The sequence below is a fragment of the Phaenicophaeus curvirostris genome, unplaced genomic scaffold (genome assembly GCF_032191515.1).
Source record: "Phaenicophaeus curvirostris isolate KB17595 unplaced genomic scaffold, BPBGC_Pcur_1.0 scaffold_490, whole genome shotgun sequence".
Classification (NCBI taxonomy): Eukaryota; Metazoa; Chordata; class Aves; order Cuculiformes; family Cuculidae; genus Phaenicophaeus; species Phaenicophaeus curvirostris.
In genome coordinates, this window is record NW_027207063.1 from 10,953 (window position 1) to 28,945 (window position 17,993).

At 62.1% G+C, this 17,993-nt stretch overlaps 2 protein-coding genes across 2 annotated transcripts in view; one reads left to right on the forward strand and one right to left on the reverse strand.

The window, feature by feature from the left end:
- Positions 1–57: 57 nt before the first annotated feature.
- Positions 58–7,498, reverse strand: LOC138735141 (mucin-22-like). The gene is made up of 2 exons (XM_069883045.1): positions 6,319–7,498; positions 58–77 (listed from the first exon to the last, which is right to left on the reverse strand). Exons 1-2 carry the CDS (start codon positions 7,496–7,498, stop codon positions 58–60), a joined length of 1,200 nt encoding a protein of 399 aa, XP_069739146.1.
- Positions 7,497–17,993, forward strand: part of LOC138735142 (retinal guanylyl cyclase 1-like) — a 32,347-nt gene continuing 21,850 nt past the window's right edge. The window contains exons 1-8 of the mRNA XM_069883046.1: positions 7,497–7,514; positions 7,556–9,230; positions 10,007–10,308; positions 13,455–13,809; positions 14,940–15,024; positions 15,114–15,210; positions 16,401–16,496; positions 17,470–17,553. Of these exons, the coding sequence (XP_069739147.1) occupies positions 7,497–7,514; positions 7,556–9,230; positions 10,007–10,308; positions 13,455–13,809; positions 14,940–15,024; positions 15,114–15,210; positions 16,401–16,496; positions 17,470–17,553 (2,712 nt within the window). The remainder of the gene's footprint in view (positions 7,515–7,555; positions 9,231–10,006; positions 10,309–13,454; positions 13,810–14,939; positions 15,025–15,113; positions 15,211–16,400; positions 16,497–17,469; positions 17,554–17,993) is intronic.

The window sequence follows — 17,993 nt, forward strand, 5'->3', positions numbered from 1 at the left end:
TGATTGACAGGAGGGGCGTGGCCAAGCGGACAATAGGTCTCTGTGGAGGGGGCGTGGCTACAAGGAGGGGGCGTGGCCTATGAGGTGATTGACACAAAGGGGGCGTGGCCAATACCATAATTGACTCCCATAGAGGGGGCGTGGCCTGAGCTGTGATTGACAGGCGGGGGGGCACGTTTTGAGGAAGAAACAAGCGAATGTGGGGTCCCCAGGACCCCCCCAGACCCCCCCCAGCCCCATTTGACCCCCCCAGAGCCCCCCCAGCCCCATTTAACCCCCCCAGAGCCCCCCCAGAGCCCCCCCAGCCCCATTTAACCGCCCCCAGAACCCCCCCCAGAGCCCCCCCAGCCCCATTTAACCCCCCAAGAGCCCCCCCAGAGCCCCCCCAGCCCCATTTAAACCCCCCCAGAACCCCCCCAGAGCCCCCCAGCCCCATTTAACCCCCCCCAGAGCCCCCCAGAGCCCCCCCAGCCCCCTTTAACCCCCCAGGACCCCCCACAGAGCCCCCTCAGCCCCATTTAACCCCCCCCAGAACCCCCCCAGAGCCCCCCAGCCCCATTTAACCCCCCCAGACCCCCCCTAGGGACCCCCCCAGCCCCATTTAAACCCCCAGAACCCCCCCAGCCCCATTTAACCCCCCCAGAGCCCCCCCAGAACCCCCCCAGCCCCATTTAACCCCCCCAGAGCCCCCCAGCCCCATTTAACCCCCCCAGAGCCCCCCAGCCCCATTTAACCCCCCCAGAACCCCCCCAGAGCCCCCCCAGCCCCATTTAACCCCCCCAGGACCCCCCCAGAGCCCCCCCAGCCCCATTTAACCCCCCCAGAGCCCCCCCAGCCCCATTTAACCCCCCCAGAACCCCCCCAGAGCCCCCCCAGCCCCATTTAACCCCCCCAGAGCCCCCCCAGAACCCCCCCAGCCCCATTTAACCCCCCCAGAACCCCCCCAGAGCCCCCCCAGCCCCATTTAACCCCCCCAGAACCACCCCAGAGCCCCCCAGCCCCATTTAACCCCCCCAGAGCCCCCCCAGCCCCATTTAACCCCCCCAGGACCCCCCCAGAGCCCCCCCAGCCCCATTTAACCCCCCCAGGACCCCCCCAGAGCCCCCCCAGCCCCATTTAACCCCCCCAGAACCCCCCCAGAGCCCCCCCAGCCCCATTTAACCCCCCCAGAACCACCCCAGAGGCCCCAGCCCCATTTAACCCCCCCAGAGCCCCCCCAGCCCCATTTAACCCCCCCAGGACCCCCCCAGAGCCCCCCCAGCCCCATTTAACCCCCCCAGAACCCCCAGCCCCCCCAGCCCCATTTAACCCCCCCAGGACCCCCCCAGAGCCCCCCCAGCCCCATTTAACCCCCCCAGAGCCCCCCCAGCCCCATTTAACCCCCCCCAGAACCCCCCCAGAGCCCCCCCAGCCCCATTTAACCCCCCAGAACCCCCCCAGAGCCCCCCCAGCCCCATTTAACCCCCCCAGAACCCCCCCAGAGCCCCCCAGCCCCATTTAACCCCCCCAGGACCCCCCCAGAGCCCCCCCAGCCCCATTTAACCCCCCCAGGACCCCCCCAGAGCCCCCCCAGCCCCATTTAACCCCCCCAGAGCCCCCCAGCCCCATTTAACCCCCCCAGAACCCCCCCAGAGCCCCCCCCAGCCCCATTTAACCCCCCCAGGACCCCCCCAGAGCCCCCCCAGCCCCATTTAACCCCCCCAGAGCCCCCCCAGCCCCATTTAACCCCCCCAGAACCCCCCAGAGCCCCCCCAGCCCCATTTAACCCCCCCAGAACCCCCCCAGAGCCCCCCCAGCCCCATTTAACCCCCCCAGAACCCCCCCAGAGCCCCCCCAGCCCCATTTAACCCCCCCAGGACCCCCCCAGAGCCCCCCCAGCCCCATTTAACCCCCCCAGGACCCCCCCAGAGCCCCCCAGCCCCATTTAACCCCCCCAGAGCCCCCCAGCCCCATTTAACCCCCCCAGAACCCCCCCCAGAGCCCCCCCCAGCCCCATTTAACCCCCCCAGGACCCCCCCAGAGCCCCCCCAGCCCCATTTAACCCCCCCAGAGCCCCCCCAGCCCCATTTAACCCCCCCAGAACCCCCCCAGAGCCCCCCCAGCCCCATTTAACCCCCCAGAACCCCCCCAGAGCCCCCCCAGCCCCATTTAACCCCCCCAGAACCCCCCCAGAGCCCCCCCAGCCCCATTTAACCCCCCCAGGACCCCTCAGCCCCATTTAACCCCCCCAGAACCCCCCCAGAGCCCCCCCAGCCCCATTTAACCCCCCCAGGACCCCCCCAGAGCCCCCCCAGCCCCATTTAACCCCCCCAGAACCCCCCCAGGACCCCCCAGCCCCATTTAACCCCCCCCAGAACCACCCCAGAGCCCCCCCAGCCCCATCCCCCCCCTCCCTGCCCCCCCCGCCCCTCCCCCCCCCCAATTAAGCCGATTAGCCCCGGGGGGGGGGGTCGGGGGGGGGATTATTCCACCCCCCCCCTCCCATTCCACTCTCAGCTCTCCCAGTCGCGGGGGCTCCCGCTGCGAACCCCCCCCCCCCCCGGGCTTGGGGGGCAGGTAAGGACCCCCCCCACCCCCAAAAATACCCCCCCCTCGGGTTTTGGGGTGCCCCCCCCCCTCCTACAACCCCCCCCCTTTAGGGGTTTTGCCCCCCCCTTGGCTATTCCCCCCCCCCAGGGGTATTAAGGTCGCCCCCCCCCCTAAAACTAGGTGCCCCCCCCAAAAAAATAGGTCCCCCCCCCCAAACTAGGTGCCCCCCCCCAAAAATAGGTTCCCCCCCCAAATTAGACGCTCCCCCCTCCAGTTTTGGGGACACCCCCCCCTTTATATTAGGCCCCCCCCCATTATATTGGAGACCCCCCCATTATATAGGGCCCCCCCATTATATAGAGGCCCCCCCATTATATTGTGCCCCCCCCGGTCCCCCATTATATGCCCCCCTAAAATATTGGGGCCCCCCCATTATATTTGCACCCCCCATTATATAGGGGCCCCCCCATTATATTGGGACCCCCCCTTGGTCCCCATTATGTGCCCCCCCCCAAATATTGGGGCCCCCCCCTTATATTTGGACCCCCCCACTTTATATTAGGCCCCTCCCTTTATATTAGGACCCCCCTTTATATTGGGCCCCCCCATTATATTGAACCCCCCCATTATATTGGGACCCCCCATTATATTTGTACCCCCCCATTATATTGGGACCCCCCCATTATATAGGGGACCCCCCCTTATATTGGGACCCCCCCATTATATAGGGACCCCCCTATTATATAGGGACCCCCCGTTTATTTTGGACCCCCCCCTTATATTGAACCCCCCCATTATATTAGGCCCCCCCATTATATTGAGCCCCCCCATTATATTGGCCCCCCCCATTATATTGGACCCCCCCTTATATTGAGGACCCCCCCCTTATATTGAACCCCCCCCATTATATTAGGCCCCCCCATTATATTGAGCCCCCCCATTATATTGAGCCCCCCCATTATATTGGACCCCCCTCTTATATTGGGGCCCCCCCTTTGTCCCCCATTATATGCCCCCCCTAAAATATTGGGGCCCCCCCCTTTATATTGGGCCCCCCCCATTATATTAGAGTCCCCCATTATATTGGGACCCCCCCATTATATTAGACCCCCCCCCATTATATTGGACCCCCCATTATATTGGACCCCCCCATTATATTGGACCCCCCCATTATTTGACCCCCCATTATATTTTGACCCCCCCCATTACATTGGGACCCCCCCATTATATTAGGCCCCCCCATTATTTTGGGACCCCCCCTTATATTGGGCCCCCCCATTATATTAGGCCCCCCCCATTATATTGGACCCCCCCATTATATTGGGACCCCCTTTATATTTGGCCCCCCCCATTTTATTACCCCCTATTTATTGTCCCCCAATTTTATTACCCCCCCATTTTATTGACCCCCTAGTTATTACCCCCCCCAATTTATTACCCCCCCAATTTATTACCCCCCCATTTTATTACCCCCCCCTATTTATTGACCCCCTATTTATTACCCCCCCAATTTATTCCCCCCCCAATTTATTCCCCCCCCATATTTATTACCCCCCAATTTATTGCCCCCCCCTCATGTTTTGCCCCCCCCAGGGTTAAGGGGGGGGTTGTGGGGGGGGGTGACACCAGGTACCCCCCCCCCGCCCCTCACGTGGCCTCAAGGTGGGGGGGGGGGGCGGATAATCCGGTTTTAACCCCCCCCGGATTGAAATGGGGGGGGGAGGGGATTAACGGGGCCCGCGGGGGATGATGGGAGTGGGGGGGGGGGCAGGTTCCAGAGAACCCCCCCCCAGGACCCCCCCCCTTTCTAAATACCCCCCCAAAGGGCCCCCCCCCTTTCTAAATACCCCCCCAAAGGGCCCCCCCAGGCCCCCCCCTTTCTAAATACCCCCCTAAAGAGACCCCCCCAGGACCCCCCCTTTCTAAATACCCCCCAAAGCGACCCCCCCCTTTCTAAATACCCCCCAAAGCGACCCCCCCCTTCTAAATACCCCCCCAAAGGGACCCCCCCCTTTCTAAATACCCCCCCAAAGGGCCCCCCCAGGACCCCCCCTTTCTAAATACCCCCCAAAGTGACCCCCCCCTTTCTAAATACCCCCCCAAAGGGACCCCCCCAGGCCCCCCCCTTTCTAAATACCCCCCAAAGGGGCCCCCCCAGGACCCCCCCTTTCTAAATACCCCCCAAAGGGACCCCCCCCTTTCTAAATACCCCCCCAAAGGGACCCCCCCTTTCTAAATACCCCCCCAAAGGGACCCCCCAGGACCCCCCCTTCCTAAATACCCCCCCAAAGGGACCCCCCCCTTTCTAAATATCCCCCCAAAGACACCCCCCAGGCCCCCCCCTTCTAAATACCCCCCAAAGGGACCCCCCTCTTTCTAAATACCCCCCCAAAGGGACCCCCCCCTTTCTAAATACCCCCCCAAAGCGACCCCCCCAGGACTCCCCCTTTCTAAATACCCCCCCAAAGGGACCCCCCCCTTTCTAAATACCCCTCCAAAGGGCCCCCCCAGGACCCCCCCTTTCTAAATACCCCCCCAAAGCGACCCCCCCTTTCTAATACCCCCCCAAAGGGACCCCACCAGGACCCCCCCTTTCTAAATACCCCCCCAAAGCGACCCCCCCCATTTCTAAATACCCCCCCAAAGGGACCCCCCCCTTTCTAAATACCCCCCCAAAGGGACCCCTCAGGCCCCCCCCTTTCTAAATATCCCCCAAAGGGCCCCCCCTTCTAAATACCCCCCCAAGGGACCCCCCCAGGACCCCCCCTTTCTAAATACCCCCCCAAAGCGACCCCCCCAGGACCCCCCCTTTCTAAATACCCCCCCAAAGGGACCCCCCCCCTTTCTAAATACCCTCCAAAGGGCCCCCCCAGGACCCCCCCTTTCTAAATACCCCCCCAAAGCGACCCCCCCTTTCTAAATACCCCCCCAAAGGGACCCCCCCCTTTCTAAATACCCCCCCAAAGGGACCCCTCAGGCCCCCCCCTTTCTAAATACCCCCCCAAAGTGACCCCCCCTTTCTAAATACCCCCCAAAGGGCCCCCCCCAGGACCCCCCCTTCCTAAATACCCCCCCAAAGGGACCCCCCCCAGGCCCCCCCCTTTCTAAATACCCTCCCAAAGCGACCCCCCCTTTCTAATACCCCCCCAAAGGGCCCCCCCAGGCCCCCCCCTTCCTAAATACCCCCCCCAAGGGACCCCCCCAGGCCCCCCCCTTTCTAAATACCCCCCCAAAGGGCCCCCCCAGGACCCCCCCTTTCTAAATACCCCCCAAAGGGACCCCCCCGTTTCTAAATACCCCCCCAAAGCGACCCCCCCCTTTCTAAATACCCCCCCAAAGGGCCCCCCCCTTTCTAAATACCCCCCCAAAGTTACCCCCCCAGGACCCCCCCTTTCTAAATACCCCCCCAAGGGCCCCCCCAGGACCCCCCCTTTCTAAATACCCCCCAAACGGACCCCCCCCTTTCTAAATACCCCCCCAAAGAGACCCCCCCCTTTCTAAATACCCCCCCAAAGAGACCCCCCCCTTTCTAAATACCCCCCTAAGGGACCCCCCCCTTTCTAAATCCCCCCCCAAGGGCCCCCCCAGGCCCCCCCCAAGTCCCTTAACCGCCCCCCCCAACTCTCTCTGCTCCCCCCTAGGTGCCGACCCCCCATCTCCACGTCCCCACCATGGCGGTGGCATCTCCGACCCCTTCGTGTCCCCCCCCCCCACCGGGGCCCCCCCCCGCCCCCCCCCGGGCCTGAGGACACCCCCCCCCCCCCCCCCCCCAAAAATAAAACCAAAAACCATGAGGCCCAGCGGGAGCTTCTGCCCTGGTGGCATCTCCGGGGGCTTCAGCGGTGGCCTCTCCGATGGTGACTTGGACCGTGGTGGCATCTCCTACGGCTTCGGGGGCCACGGGGGCACCTCCCGTGGTGACAACTCCCACGGTGGCACCTCCCGGGGTGGCACCTCCTGTGGTGGCATCTCCTACGGCTTCATCATCTCCCACGGTGGCATCTCGCATGGCTTCATCTCCCACGGTGGCATCTCCCATGGCTTCATCTCCCATGGTGGCATCTACGCCCATGGTGACATCTCCTCCCATGGTGTCTCCTCCCATGGTGGCATCTCCAGTGACATCTCCCGTGGTGACATCTCCTTCCATGGTGTCTCCTCCCATGGTGGCATCTCCAGTGACATTTCCCGTGGTGACATCTCCTCCCATGGTGTCTCCTCCCATGGTGGCATCTCCAGTGACGTCTCCCATGGTGACATTTCCTTCCATGGTGGCATCTCCCATGGTGGCATCTCTCATGGCTTCATCTCCCATGGTGACATCTCCAATGGCATCTCCCATGGTCACATCGTCTCTGGTGGCATCTCCCATGGTGACATCTCTCATGGTGGCATCTCCTCCCATGGTGACATCTCCCATGATGGTGGCATCTCCTCCCATGGCGTCTCCTCCCATGGTGACATCTTCCTTCAGGACATCTCGCATGGTGACATCTCCCATGGTGGCATCTCCTTCCATGGTGGCATCTCCCATGGTGACATCTCCAATGGCGTCTCCCACGGTCACATAATCTCTGGTGGCATCTCCTCCCATGGTGACATCTCCCATGGCTTCATCTCCAATGGTGATGGTGGCATCTCCCATGGTGGCACCTCCCATGGTGACATCTCCTCCCATGGTGTCTCCTCCCATGGTGGCACCTCCAGTGGCATCTCCCATGGCTTCATCTCCAATGGTGGCATCTCCAATGGTGATGGTGTCTCCTCCCGTGGTGACATCTCCCATGGTGGCATCTCCGGTGACATCTCCCATGGTCACAACTCCCACGGTGACATCTCCAATGGCGTCTCCCATGGTCACATCGTCTCTGGTGGCCTCTCCTCCCATGGTGGCATCTCCCATGGTGGCATCTCCCATGGCTTCATCTCCAATGGTGGCATCTCCAATGGTGATGGTGACACCTCCCATGGTGACATCTCCCACGGTGGCATCTCCAGTGGCGTCTCCCGTGCTCACGTCTCCCAGGACGGTGACCGAGACGACCTTCTCCGTGGTGGCTCCTGCCGTGGTGGCACCTGTGGTGGCATCGGCCACACCGGCAGTGACCCCCTCGACATCGTCTCCCAGGACAGTGACACCTCTCGTGGTGGTGGCATCTCCCAGGACCTCCTCTCCCACACCGGTGACGTCGCCAGCGATGGTGACACCTCCCGAAGCCGCGTCCCCCGGCCTGGTGGCATCTCCCTAGGTGGTGGCACCTCCCCTGGTGGCACCTTCTGTGGTGGCATCTCCCATGGTGACACCTCCCATGAAGATGCCTTCCATGGTGGCACCTCCCATGGTGGCAGCTCCCATAGTGACATCTCCCAAGGTGGTGGCATCTCCTCTAGTGGCACCTTCCATGGTGGCATCTCCCATGATGGCACCTCCCATGGTGCCACCTCCCATGGTGCCACCTCCCATGGTGATGCCACCTTCCATGGTGTCACCTCCCCTGGTGGCATCTCCCAAGGTGATGTCACCTCCCATGGTGCCACCTCCCAAGATGGTGACACCTCCCATGGTGCCACCTCCCAAGGTGATGCCACCTTCCATGGTGTCACCTCCGCTGGTGGCATCTCCCATGATGGCACCTTCCATGTTGTCCCCTCCCCTGGTGCCACCTCCCATGATGACACCTCCCAAGGTGATGCCACCTTCCATGGTGCCACCTCCCAAGGTGATGCCGCCTTCCATGGTGTCGCCTCCCCTGGTGGCATCTCCCATGGTGCCACCTCCCAAGGTGGTGGCATCTCCTCTAGTGGCACCTCCCCTGGTGGCATCTCCCATGATGGCACCTCCCATGGTGCCACCTCCCATGGTGCCACCTCCCAAGGTGATGCCACCTTCCATGGTGTCCCCTCCCATGGTGTCCCCTCCCATGGTGCCCCCTCCCAAGGTGATGCCACCTCCTCTGGTGGCACCTTCCATGGTGCCACCTCTTGCGGTGCCCCCTCCCTCCTGGCTCCCCCTCCCCCCGGCGGCTCCTCCCTCCTCCTGGGCCTCTCCCACCACCCTCGGTGGCCTCCTCGCCACCTCCACCTCCTCGTCCTCGTCCTCCTCCTCCTCCTGTCCCCGTGTCCCACCTTGGCCGCCACCTTCAAGGTGGGCGTCCTGGGCCCCTGGAGCTGCGACCCCCTCCTGGCTCGGGCCCTCCCGGAGGTGGCCTCCCGCTTGGCCGTCGCCCGCCTCAACCGCCACCCCGACATCTCCGGGGGCTTCTGGTGGGACGCCGTGGTCCTCCCCGAAGCCTGCCAGACCCCTCAAGCCGTGACGGGGCTCCTCAACGCCGAGCGCTACGCCACCGGCTTGCTCGGACCTCTCAACCCGGCCGCGTGTAGGGCGGCGGGTCTTCTAGCGGCCGCGTGGAACAAGCCGTTGGCCGCGTGGACCTGTCTGGGGGACGCGGAGGGCTTGGACACCTTGGTGGTCCCCATGCCGGAGCCCGTGGAGGTTCTCCACGCCGTCCTGCGGTATTTCCGCTGGGCGCACGTGGCCGTGGTGGCCGCCCCGGAGGACCTGTGGAGGGAGGTGGGGCTGGGCTTGGCGCAAGAGTTGAGGGCCAAGGGGTTGCCGGTGAGCGTGGTGGCCACGGCCGGAGCTGACGAGGACGAGGCCGGAGAAGCTCTGAGGAGGGTGCGGAGGGCGGATGGAGTGAGAGGTACCGGGGGGGATGGAGGTGGTGGGGATGGAGATGGAGGGATGGAGATGGAGGGATGGATGGAGGTGGAGGGGTGGAGATGGTGGGGATGGATGGAGTTGGAGGGATGGATGGAGATGGAGGGGATGGAGATGGTGAGGATGGATGGAGATGGAGGGATGGATGGAGATGGAGGGGATGGAGATGGTGGGGATGGAGATGGAGGGATGGGTGGAGAAGGTGGAGGGGATGGAGATGGTGGGGATGGAGATGGAGGGATGGATGGAGAAGGTGGATGGATGGAGAAGGTGGATGGATGGATGGATGGATGGATGGATGGATGGATGGATGGATGGAGAAGGTGGATGGATGGAGAAGGTGGATGGATGGATGGATGGATGGATGGAGAAGGTGGATGGATGGATGGATGGATGGATGGATGGATGGAGAAGGTGGATGGATGGATGGAGATGGAGGGATGGATGGAGAAGGTGGAAGAGGGAGGAGATGGTGAGGGTGGATGGAGATGGTGGATGGATGGATGGATGGATGGAGAAGGTGGAGGGATGGAGAAGGTGGAAGGATGGATGGAGATGGTGGAGGGATGGATGGAGAAGGTGGAGGGAGGGATGGAGAAGGTGGAGGGAGGGATGGAGAAGGTGGAGGGAGAGATGGAGAACGTGGAGGGATGGAGATGATGGGGATGGATGGATGGATGGATGGACGGATGGAGATGACGGGGGGGGGCGTCTCCGGTGGCCGCGAGGTCCTGGTGGTGACCCGCGGTGTCCCCGCAGTGGTGGTGATGTGCATGCACTCGGTCCTGCTGGGCGGCGAGGAGCAGCGGGTCCTCCTGGAGAAGGCCGAGGACATGGGCATGACCGACGGCACCTACGTCTTCGTCCCCTACGACGCCCTCACCTTCCCCCTCCCCTACCGGGGCCGCCCCTACCCGGTCCTGGCCAACAACACCAAGCTGCGCTTGGCCTACGACGCCGTCCTCACCGTCACCATCGACTCCCCCGAGGTCGCCTTCCACGAGGCCCTCGACCGGGCCAAGGCGGCCTACGAGATCCCCACCCACATCGACCCCATGCAGGTAGGGACGGAGGCGTCTCCGAGGGCGTCCGGGGCGTCTGCAGTGGGGATGAGGGCATCTCCAGGGGGTTTGAGGGCATCTCCAGGGGGTTTGAGGGCATCTCCAAGGGGTTGGGGGGCATCTATAGTGGGGCTGAGGGCATCTACAGGGGGTTGAGGGCATTTATAGTGAGGTTGAGGGCATCTACAGGGGGATGAGGGCATCTCCAGGGGGTTTGAGGGCATCTCCAGGGGGTTTGGAGGCATCTACAGGGGGTTTGAGGGCATCTCCAGGAGGTTGAGGGCATCTCCAGGGGGTTTGAGGGCATCTCCAGGGGGGTTGAGGGCATCTCCAGGGGGTTTGGAGGCATCTCCAGGGAGTTGAGGGCATCTCCAAGGGGTTGGGGGGCATCTATAGTGGGGCTGAGGGCATCTACAGGGGGTTGAGGGCATTTATAGTGAGGTTGAGGGCATCTACAGGGGGTTGAGGGCATCTCCAGGGGGTTTGAGGGCATCTCCAGGGGGTTTGAGGGCATCTCCAGGAAGTTGAGGGCATCTCCAAGGGGTTGGGGGGCATCTATAGTGGGGCTGAGGGCATCTACAGGGGGGTTGAGGGCATTTATAGTGAGGTTGAGGGCATCTACAGGGGGTTGAGGGCATCTCCAGGGGGTTTGGAGGCATCTCCAGGAAGTTGAGGGCATCTCCAAGGGGTTGGGGGGCATCTATAGTGGGGCTGAGGGCATCTACAGGGGGTTGAGGGCATTTATAGTGAGGTTGAGGGCATCTACAGGGGGTTTGGAGGCATCTACAGGGGGTTTGGGGGCATCTATAGTAGAGTTTAGGGCATCTGCAGGGGTTTGAGGGCATCTCCGGAGGGTTGAGGGCATCTACAGGGGGGTTGGGGACATTTATAGTGAGGTTGAGGGCATCTCCAGGAGGTTTGAGGGCAACTATAGTGGGTTTGAGGGCATCTCCAGGGGGTTTGAGGGCATCTCCAGGGGGTTGGAGGCATCTCCAGGAGGTCTGGAGGCATCCCCAGGAGGTTTGAGGGCATCTCCAGGGGGTTTGAGGGCATCTCCAGGGGGTTTGGAGGCATCTCCAGGGGGTTTGAGGGCATCTGCAGGGGGTTTGGAGGCATCTCCAGGGAGTTTGGAGGCATCTCCAGGGAGTTTGAGGGCATCTCCAGGGGTTTGAGGGCATCTACAGGCGGTTTGAGGGCATCTCCAGGGGGTTTGGAGGCATCTACAGGGGGTTTGGGGGCATCTATAGTAGAGTTTAGGGCATCTGCAGGGGTTTGAGGGCATCTTCAGAGGGCTGAGGGCATCTACAGGGGGTTTGAGGGCATCTAGAGGGGGTTTGGGGGCATCTATAGTAGAGTTTAGGGCATCTTCAGGGGGTTTGAGGGCATCTACAGAGGGTTTGGGGGCATCTACAGGCGATTGAGGGCATCTACAGTGGGGTTGAGGGCATCTTCAGGGGGTTTGAGGGCATCTCCAGGGGGTTTGGAGGCATCTCCAGGGGGCTTGGAAGCATCTCCAGGGGTTTGGGGGCATCTACAGGGGGTTTGAGGGCATCTACAGGGGGTTTGAGGGCATCTAGAGGGGGTTTGGAGGCATCTACAGAGGGTTTGGGGGCATCTACAGAGGGTTGAGGGCATATACAGGGGGTTTGGGGGCATCTATAGTAGAGTTTAGGGCATCTACAGGGGTTTGAGGGCATCTATAGTGGGGTTGAGGGCATCTTCAGGGGGTTTGAGGGCATCTATAGTGGGGTTGAGGGCATCTACAGGGGGTTTGAGGGCATCTACAGGGGGTTTGAGGGCATCCCCAAGGGGTTGGGGGGCATCTGTAGTGGGGCTGAGGGCATCTACAGGGGGGTTGAGGGCATCTACAGGGGGTTGAGGGCATCTACAGGGGGTTTGGAGGCATCTACAGGAGGTTTGAGGGCATCTGCAGGGGGTTTGGAGGCATCTACAGGGGGTTTGGGGGCATCTATAGTAGAGTTTAGGGCATCTGCAGGGGTTTGAGGGCATCTTCAGGAGGTTTGAGGGCATCTCCAGGAGGTTTGAGGGCATCTACAGGCGGTTTGAGGGCATCTACAGGGGGTTTGGAGGCATCTCCAGGGGGTTGGGGGTGTCTCAAGAGGGGTTGAGGGCATTTATAGTGAGGTTGAGGGCATCTACAGGGGGTTTAAGGGCATCTACAGGCGGGTTGAGGGCATCTCCAGGGGGTTTGGGGGCGTCTACAGGTGATTTGAGGGCATCTCCAGAGGGTTGGGGGCATCTCCAGGGGGTTTGGGGGCATCTATAGTAGAGTTTAGGGCATCTACAGGGGTTTGAGGGCATCTCCAGGAGGTTTGAGGGCATCTCCAAGGGGTTGGGGGGCATCTCCAGGAGGTTTGAGGGCATCTCCAGGAGGTTTGAGGGCATCTACAGAGGGTTTGGGGGCATCTACAGGCGTTTGGGGACATTTATAGTGAGGTTGAGGGCATCTTCAGGGGGTTTGAGGGCATCTATAGTGGGGTTGAGGGCATCTTCAGGGGGTTTGAGGGCATCTATAGTGGGGTTGAGGGCATCTCCAGGGGGTTTGGAGGCATCTACAGGGGGCTTGAGGGCATCCCCATGGGGTTGGGGGGCATCTATAGTGGGGCTGAGGGCATCTACAGGGGGGTTGAGGGCATTTATAGTGAGATTGAGAGCATCTACAGGGGGTTGAGGGCATCTCCAGGGGGTTTGAGGGCATCTCCACGTGGTTTGGGGGCATCTCCAGGCGGTTTGAGGGCATCTCCAGGGGGTTTGGAGGCATCTACAGGGGGTTTGGGGGCATCTATAGTAGAGTTTAGGGCATCTACAGGGGTTTGAGGGCATCTCCGGAGGGTTGAGGGCATCTACAGGGGGTTGAGGGCATCTCCAGGGGGTTTGGAGGCATCTCCAGGGGGTTTGAGGGCACCTACAGAAGGTTTGAGGGCATCTACAGGGGGTTGAGGGCATCTCCAGGGAGTTTGAGGGCATCTCCAGGGGGTTGGAGGCATCTCCAGGAGGTCTGGAGGCATCCCCAGGGGGTTTGGAGGCATCTCCAGGGAGTTTGGAGGCATCTCCAGGGAGTTTGAGGGCACCTCCAGGGCTTCTGCTGTCACCTCCACCTCGTGTCCCCCCCCTTCTCCGTCCAGGTCCACCCTCTCTTCGCCACCATCTACAACTCCATCTTCTTCTTGGCCAAGGCCGTGGAGGCCACGCGGCAGAGCGGCCGCTGGGTGATGGGCACGAGCGTGGCCGCCAACGCCCGCGGCTTCCGCCTCGACGGCTTCTGCCAGAGCTTCTCGGTGGACGAGGACGGAGCCGTCAACGTCCCCTACGTCGTCTTGGACACGGACGGCAAGGGCGACCGCCTCTGGCCGGTCTACGGCTTGGAGCCGGGGACCAGAGGACTCGGCTACCGAGGCCACAGCGTCCACTGGCCCCACAGCTCCAGCCCCGGCACCGACTCCGGCTGCTGGTTTGAGTCGGGGACCATCTGCAACGGGGGTGAGGGGCGCCGGGGGGGGGGACCTCGGGGGCTTGGGGGGGCTTGGTGGGCTTCCAGAACCACGTTAAGTATCAGGATTGGGCTTGGTGGGCTTCCAAAACCACGTTAAGTATCAGGATTGGGCTTGGTGGGCTTCCAAAACCACGTAAAGGGTCACGATAGGGCTTCCAGAACCATGTAAATGACCATGAATGGGCTTGGTGGGCATCCAGAACCATGTAAATCATCAGGATTGGGCTTGGTGGGCTTCCAGAACCATGTAGATCATCAGGATTGGGCTTGGTGGGCTTCCAAAACCATGTAAATGTCCATGAATGGGCTTGGTGGGCGTCCAAAACCACGTAAAGGGTCACGATAGGGCTTCCAGAACCATGTAAATGACCATGAATGGGCTTGGTGGGCTTCCAAAACCATGTAGATCATCAGGATTGGGCTTGGTGGGCATCCAGAACCATGTAGATCATCAGGATGGGGCTTGGTGGGCGTCCAGAACCATGTAAACTATCAGGATTGGGCTTGGTGGGCGTCCAGAACCACGTAGATCATCAGGATTGGGCTTGGTGGGCGTCCAGAACCATGTAAATCATCAGGATTGGGCTTGGTGGGCTTCCAAAACCACGTAGATGTTCATGATTGGGCTTGGTGGGAGTCCAGAACCATGTAAAGGGTCAGAATGGGGCTTCCAGAACCATGTAAATGACCATGAATGGGCTTGGTGGGCATCCAAAACCATGTAAATCATCAGGATTGGGCTTGGTGGGCTTCCAAAACCATGTAAATGTCCATGAATGGGCTTGGTGGGCTTCCAAAACCACGTAAATGGTCACGATAGGGCTTCCAGAACCATGTAAATGACCATGAATGGGCTTGGTGGGCGTCCAGAACCATGTAAATCATCAGGATTGGGCTTGGTGGGCGTCCAGAACCATGTAGATCATCAGGATTGGGCTTGGTGGGCGTCCAGAACCACGTAAAGGACCCTAGGTGGCCCTCCATGAGCGTGACCAGCCATAGGTGGCCCCCCCAAGGTGGCCCCCAGGTCCCTAGGTGGCCGCGGCCGCCTCGCGAAGCTCCGGTTGGTTCCTCCAGGCCACGGCTCATCTTCCCCCTCTTCTTCTCTCCACCGTAGGCATGGACGCCACCTTCGTTCTCCTCATGTTCCTCCTCGTCTCGGCCCTGGTGGCCGCCGGAGCCGCCCTCGCCTGCTTCATCCGGTCGGTGCCACCACCCCGAGGGGACCTGGGGGGCTGCGGTGGGACCTCAGGGTCACCTCGAGGTCTTGTGTGTCCCCTCCTCTGGGCAGGCGGCGCCTCCAGGAGGCTCAGTTGATGAAGGGACCCAACAAGATCATCCTCACCATGGAGGATCTGACCTTCATCCACACGCAGAGCAGCAAGAAGGTGGGGGACGGGGGGTCCGGGGTGGCCACCTCGGCTCGGTGGGGACACAGGGGGCTGGGAAGGAGAACCCTGAGGCCTCCAGGCCGACCGGTGGCCTTGGAAGGAGAACCTGGGGCTGGTGGGAACCCACAAAGACGTGGGACCTCAGGGGTTGGTTGGACATCAGGGGCTGGTGGGACTCCAGGGGTGACGTGGGACCTCATGGAGACGTGGGACCCCAGGGGCTGGTGGGACCCCAGGGGCTGGTGGGACCTCATGGAGACGTGGGACCCCAGGGGCTGGTGGGACCTCATGGAGATGTGGGACCTCATGGACTGGTGGGACCCCAGGGGTGATGTGAGACCCCAGGGACTTGAAGGACCTCAAGGGCTGGTGGGACCTAATGGGCTGGTGGGACCTAATGGGCTGCTGGGACCCCAGGGGCTGGTGGGACCTCATGGAGACGTGGGACCCCAGGGGCTGGTGGGACCTCATGGAGACGTGGGACCCCAGGGGCTGGCGGGACCCCAGGGGTGATGTGAGACCCCAGGGGCTGGTGGGACCTCATGGAGACGTGGGACCCCAGGGGCTGGTGGGACCCCAGGGGCTGGTGGGACCTCATGGTGACATGGGACCCCAGGGGCTGGCGGGACCCCAGGGGCTGGTGGGACCTCATGGTGACATGGGACCCCAGGGGCTGGTGGGACCTCATGGAGACGTGGGACCCCAGGGGCTGGTGGGACCCCAGGGGCTGGTGGGACCTCATGGAGATGTGGGACCCCAGGGGCTGGTGGGACCCCAGGGGCTGGTGGGACCTCATGGAGACGTGGGACCCCAGGGGCTGGTGGGACCTCATGGAGATGTGGGACCCCAGGGGCTGGTGGGACCCCAGGGGTGATGTGAGACCCCAGGGACTTGAAGGACCTCAAGGGCTGGTGGGACCTAATGGGCTGGTGGGACCCCAGGGGCTGGTGGGACCTCATGGAGACGTGGGACCCCATGAGGTGGTGGGACCCCAGGTGAGATGTGGGACCCCAGGGGCTGGTGGGACCTCATGGGCTGGTGGGACCTCATGGACTGGTGGGACCTCAAGGGCTGATGGGACCCCAGGGGTGACATGGGACTTCACGGGCTGGTGGGACCTCCTGGAGTAGTTGGAGCCCAGGGGCTGGTGGGACCCCAGGGGCCCTGAGCCCCCCCCCACCCCGCAGGTGGACGGCAGCCGCACCAGCCTGGCCGGTCGCAGCGGTGGAGACGCCAAGAGCCTCGTGGCAGGTCCCGACAACACCAACGTGGCCATCGCCGAGGTAGGAGCCCTCCTCAGATCTTCTCCTCCTCCTCCTCCTCGACCTCCTCCTCCATCCCCTCAACCTTCTCCTTCTCCTCCTCAACCTTCTCCTCCTCCTCCTCAACCTTCTCCTCCTCCTCAACCTTCTCCTCCTCCTCCATCCCCTCAACCTTCTCCTCCTCCTCCTCAACCTTCTCCTCCTCCTCCATCCCCTCAACCTTCTCCTCCTCCTCCATCCCCTCAACCTTCTCCTCCTCCTCCTCAACCTTCTCCTCCTCCTCAACCTTCTCCTCCTCCTCCATCCCCTCAACCTTCTCCTCCTCCTCCATCCCCTCAACCTTCTCCTCCTCCTCCATCCCCTCAACTTCTCCTCCTCCATCCCCTCAACCTTCTCCTCCTCCTCAACCTTCTCCTCCTCCTCCATCCCCTCAACCTTCTCCTCCTCCTCAACCTCCTCCATCCCCTCAACCTTCTCCTCCTCCTCCATCCCCTCAACTTCTCCTTCTCCTCCTCAACCTTCTCCTCCTCCTCCATCCCCTCAACTTCTCCTCCTCCTCCATCCCCTCAACTTCTTCTCCTCCATCCCCTCAACCTTCTCCTCCTCAACCTTCTCCTCCATCCCCTCAACCTCCTCCATCCCAACCTTCTCCTCCTCCTCAACCTTCTCCTCCTCCTCCATCCCCTCAACCTTCTCCTTCTCCATCTCCTCAACCTTCTCCTCCTCCTCCATCCCAACCTTCTCCTCCATCCCAACCTTCTCCTCCTCCTCAACCTTCTCCTCCTCCACCCCCTCAACCTCCTCCATCCCAACCTTCTCCTCCTCCACCACCTTCTCCTCCTCCCCCCCCCCCCCCAGCCCCTTGTCCTCGACCTCCGGGGGCGACAAGGCCCGGCGACCTCCTCCGTAGGGACCGTCCCCCGTCCCTCGTCTCCCGCCGCGGGTGGGAGGAGGTGACCCCGTCACCCCCCACCCCTCGTGCCCTTCCCCGCAGGGCTCCGAAAACCCCAAGGGCGACGGGCAGCTGCCCCTCCTCCTCCTCTTGTTTAACCAACAGGGCCTTGTCGCCTCCGTGCAGGTAAGTGGAGACACCTCAACCTTCTCCTTCCCACCCCAGAACCTCCTTCCTCCTGCCCCGACCCGACCCACCCACCTCCTCGTGGTCTCCAGGCTCCAACTGGGGCTAAAAAGTTGGGTTGAAGCATCTCCAGGGGGTTCTGGTTGGGTTGAGACCCTCTCGTGGTCTCCAGAGGGTTCTGGGTGAGACCATCTCGTGGTCTCCAAGCTCCTACTGAGGCTAAAAAGTTGGGTTGAGGGATCTCCAGGGGGTTCTGGTTGGGTTGAGACCCTCTCGTGGTCTCCAGAGGGCTCTGGGTGAGACCATCTCGTGGTCTCCAAGGTCCAACTGGGGTTAAAATGTTGGGTTGAAGGATCTCCAGGGGGTTCTGGTTCTGGGTGAGGCCATCTCGTGGTCTTGAAGCTCCTACTGGGGTTAAAAAGTTGGGTTGAGGGATCTCC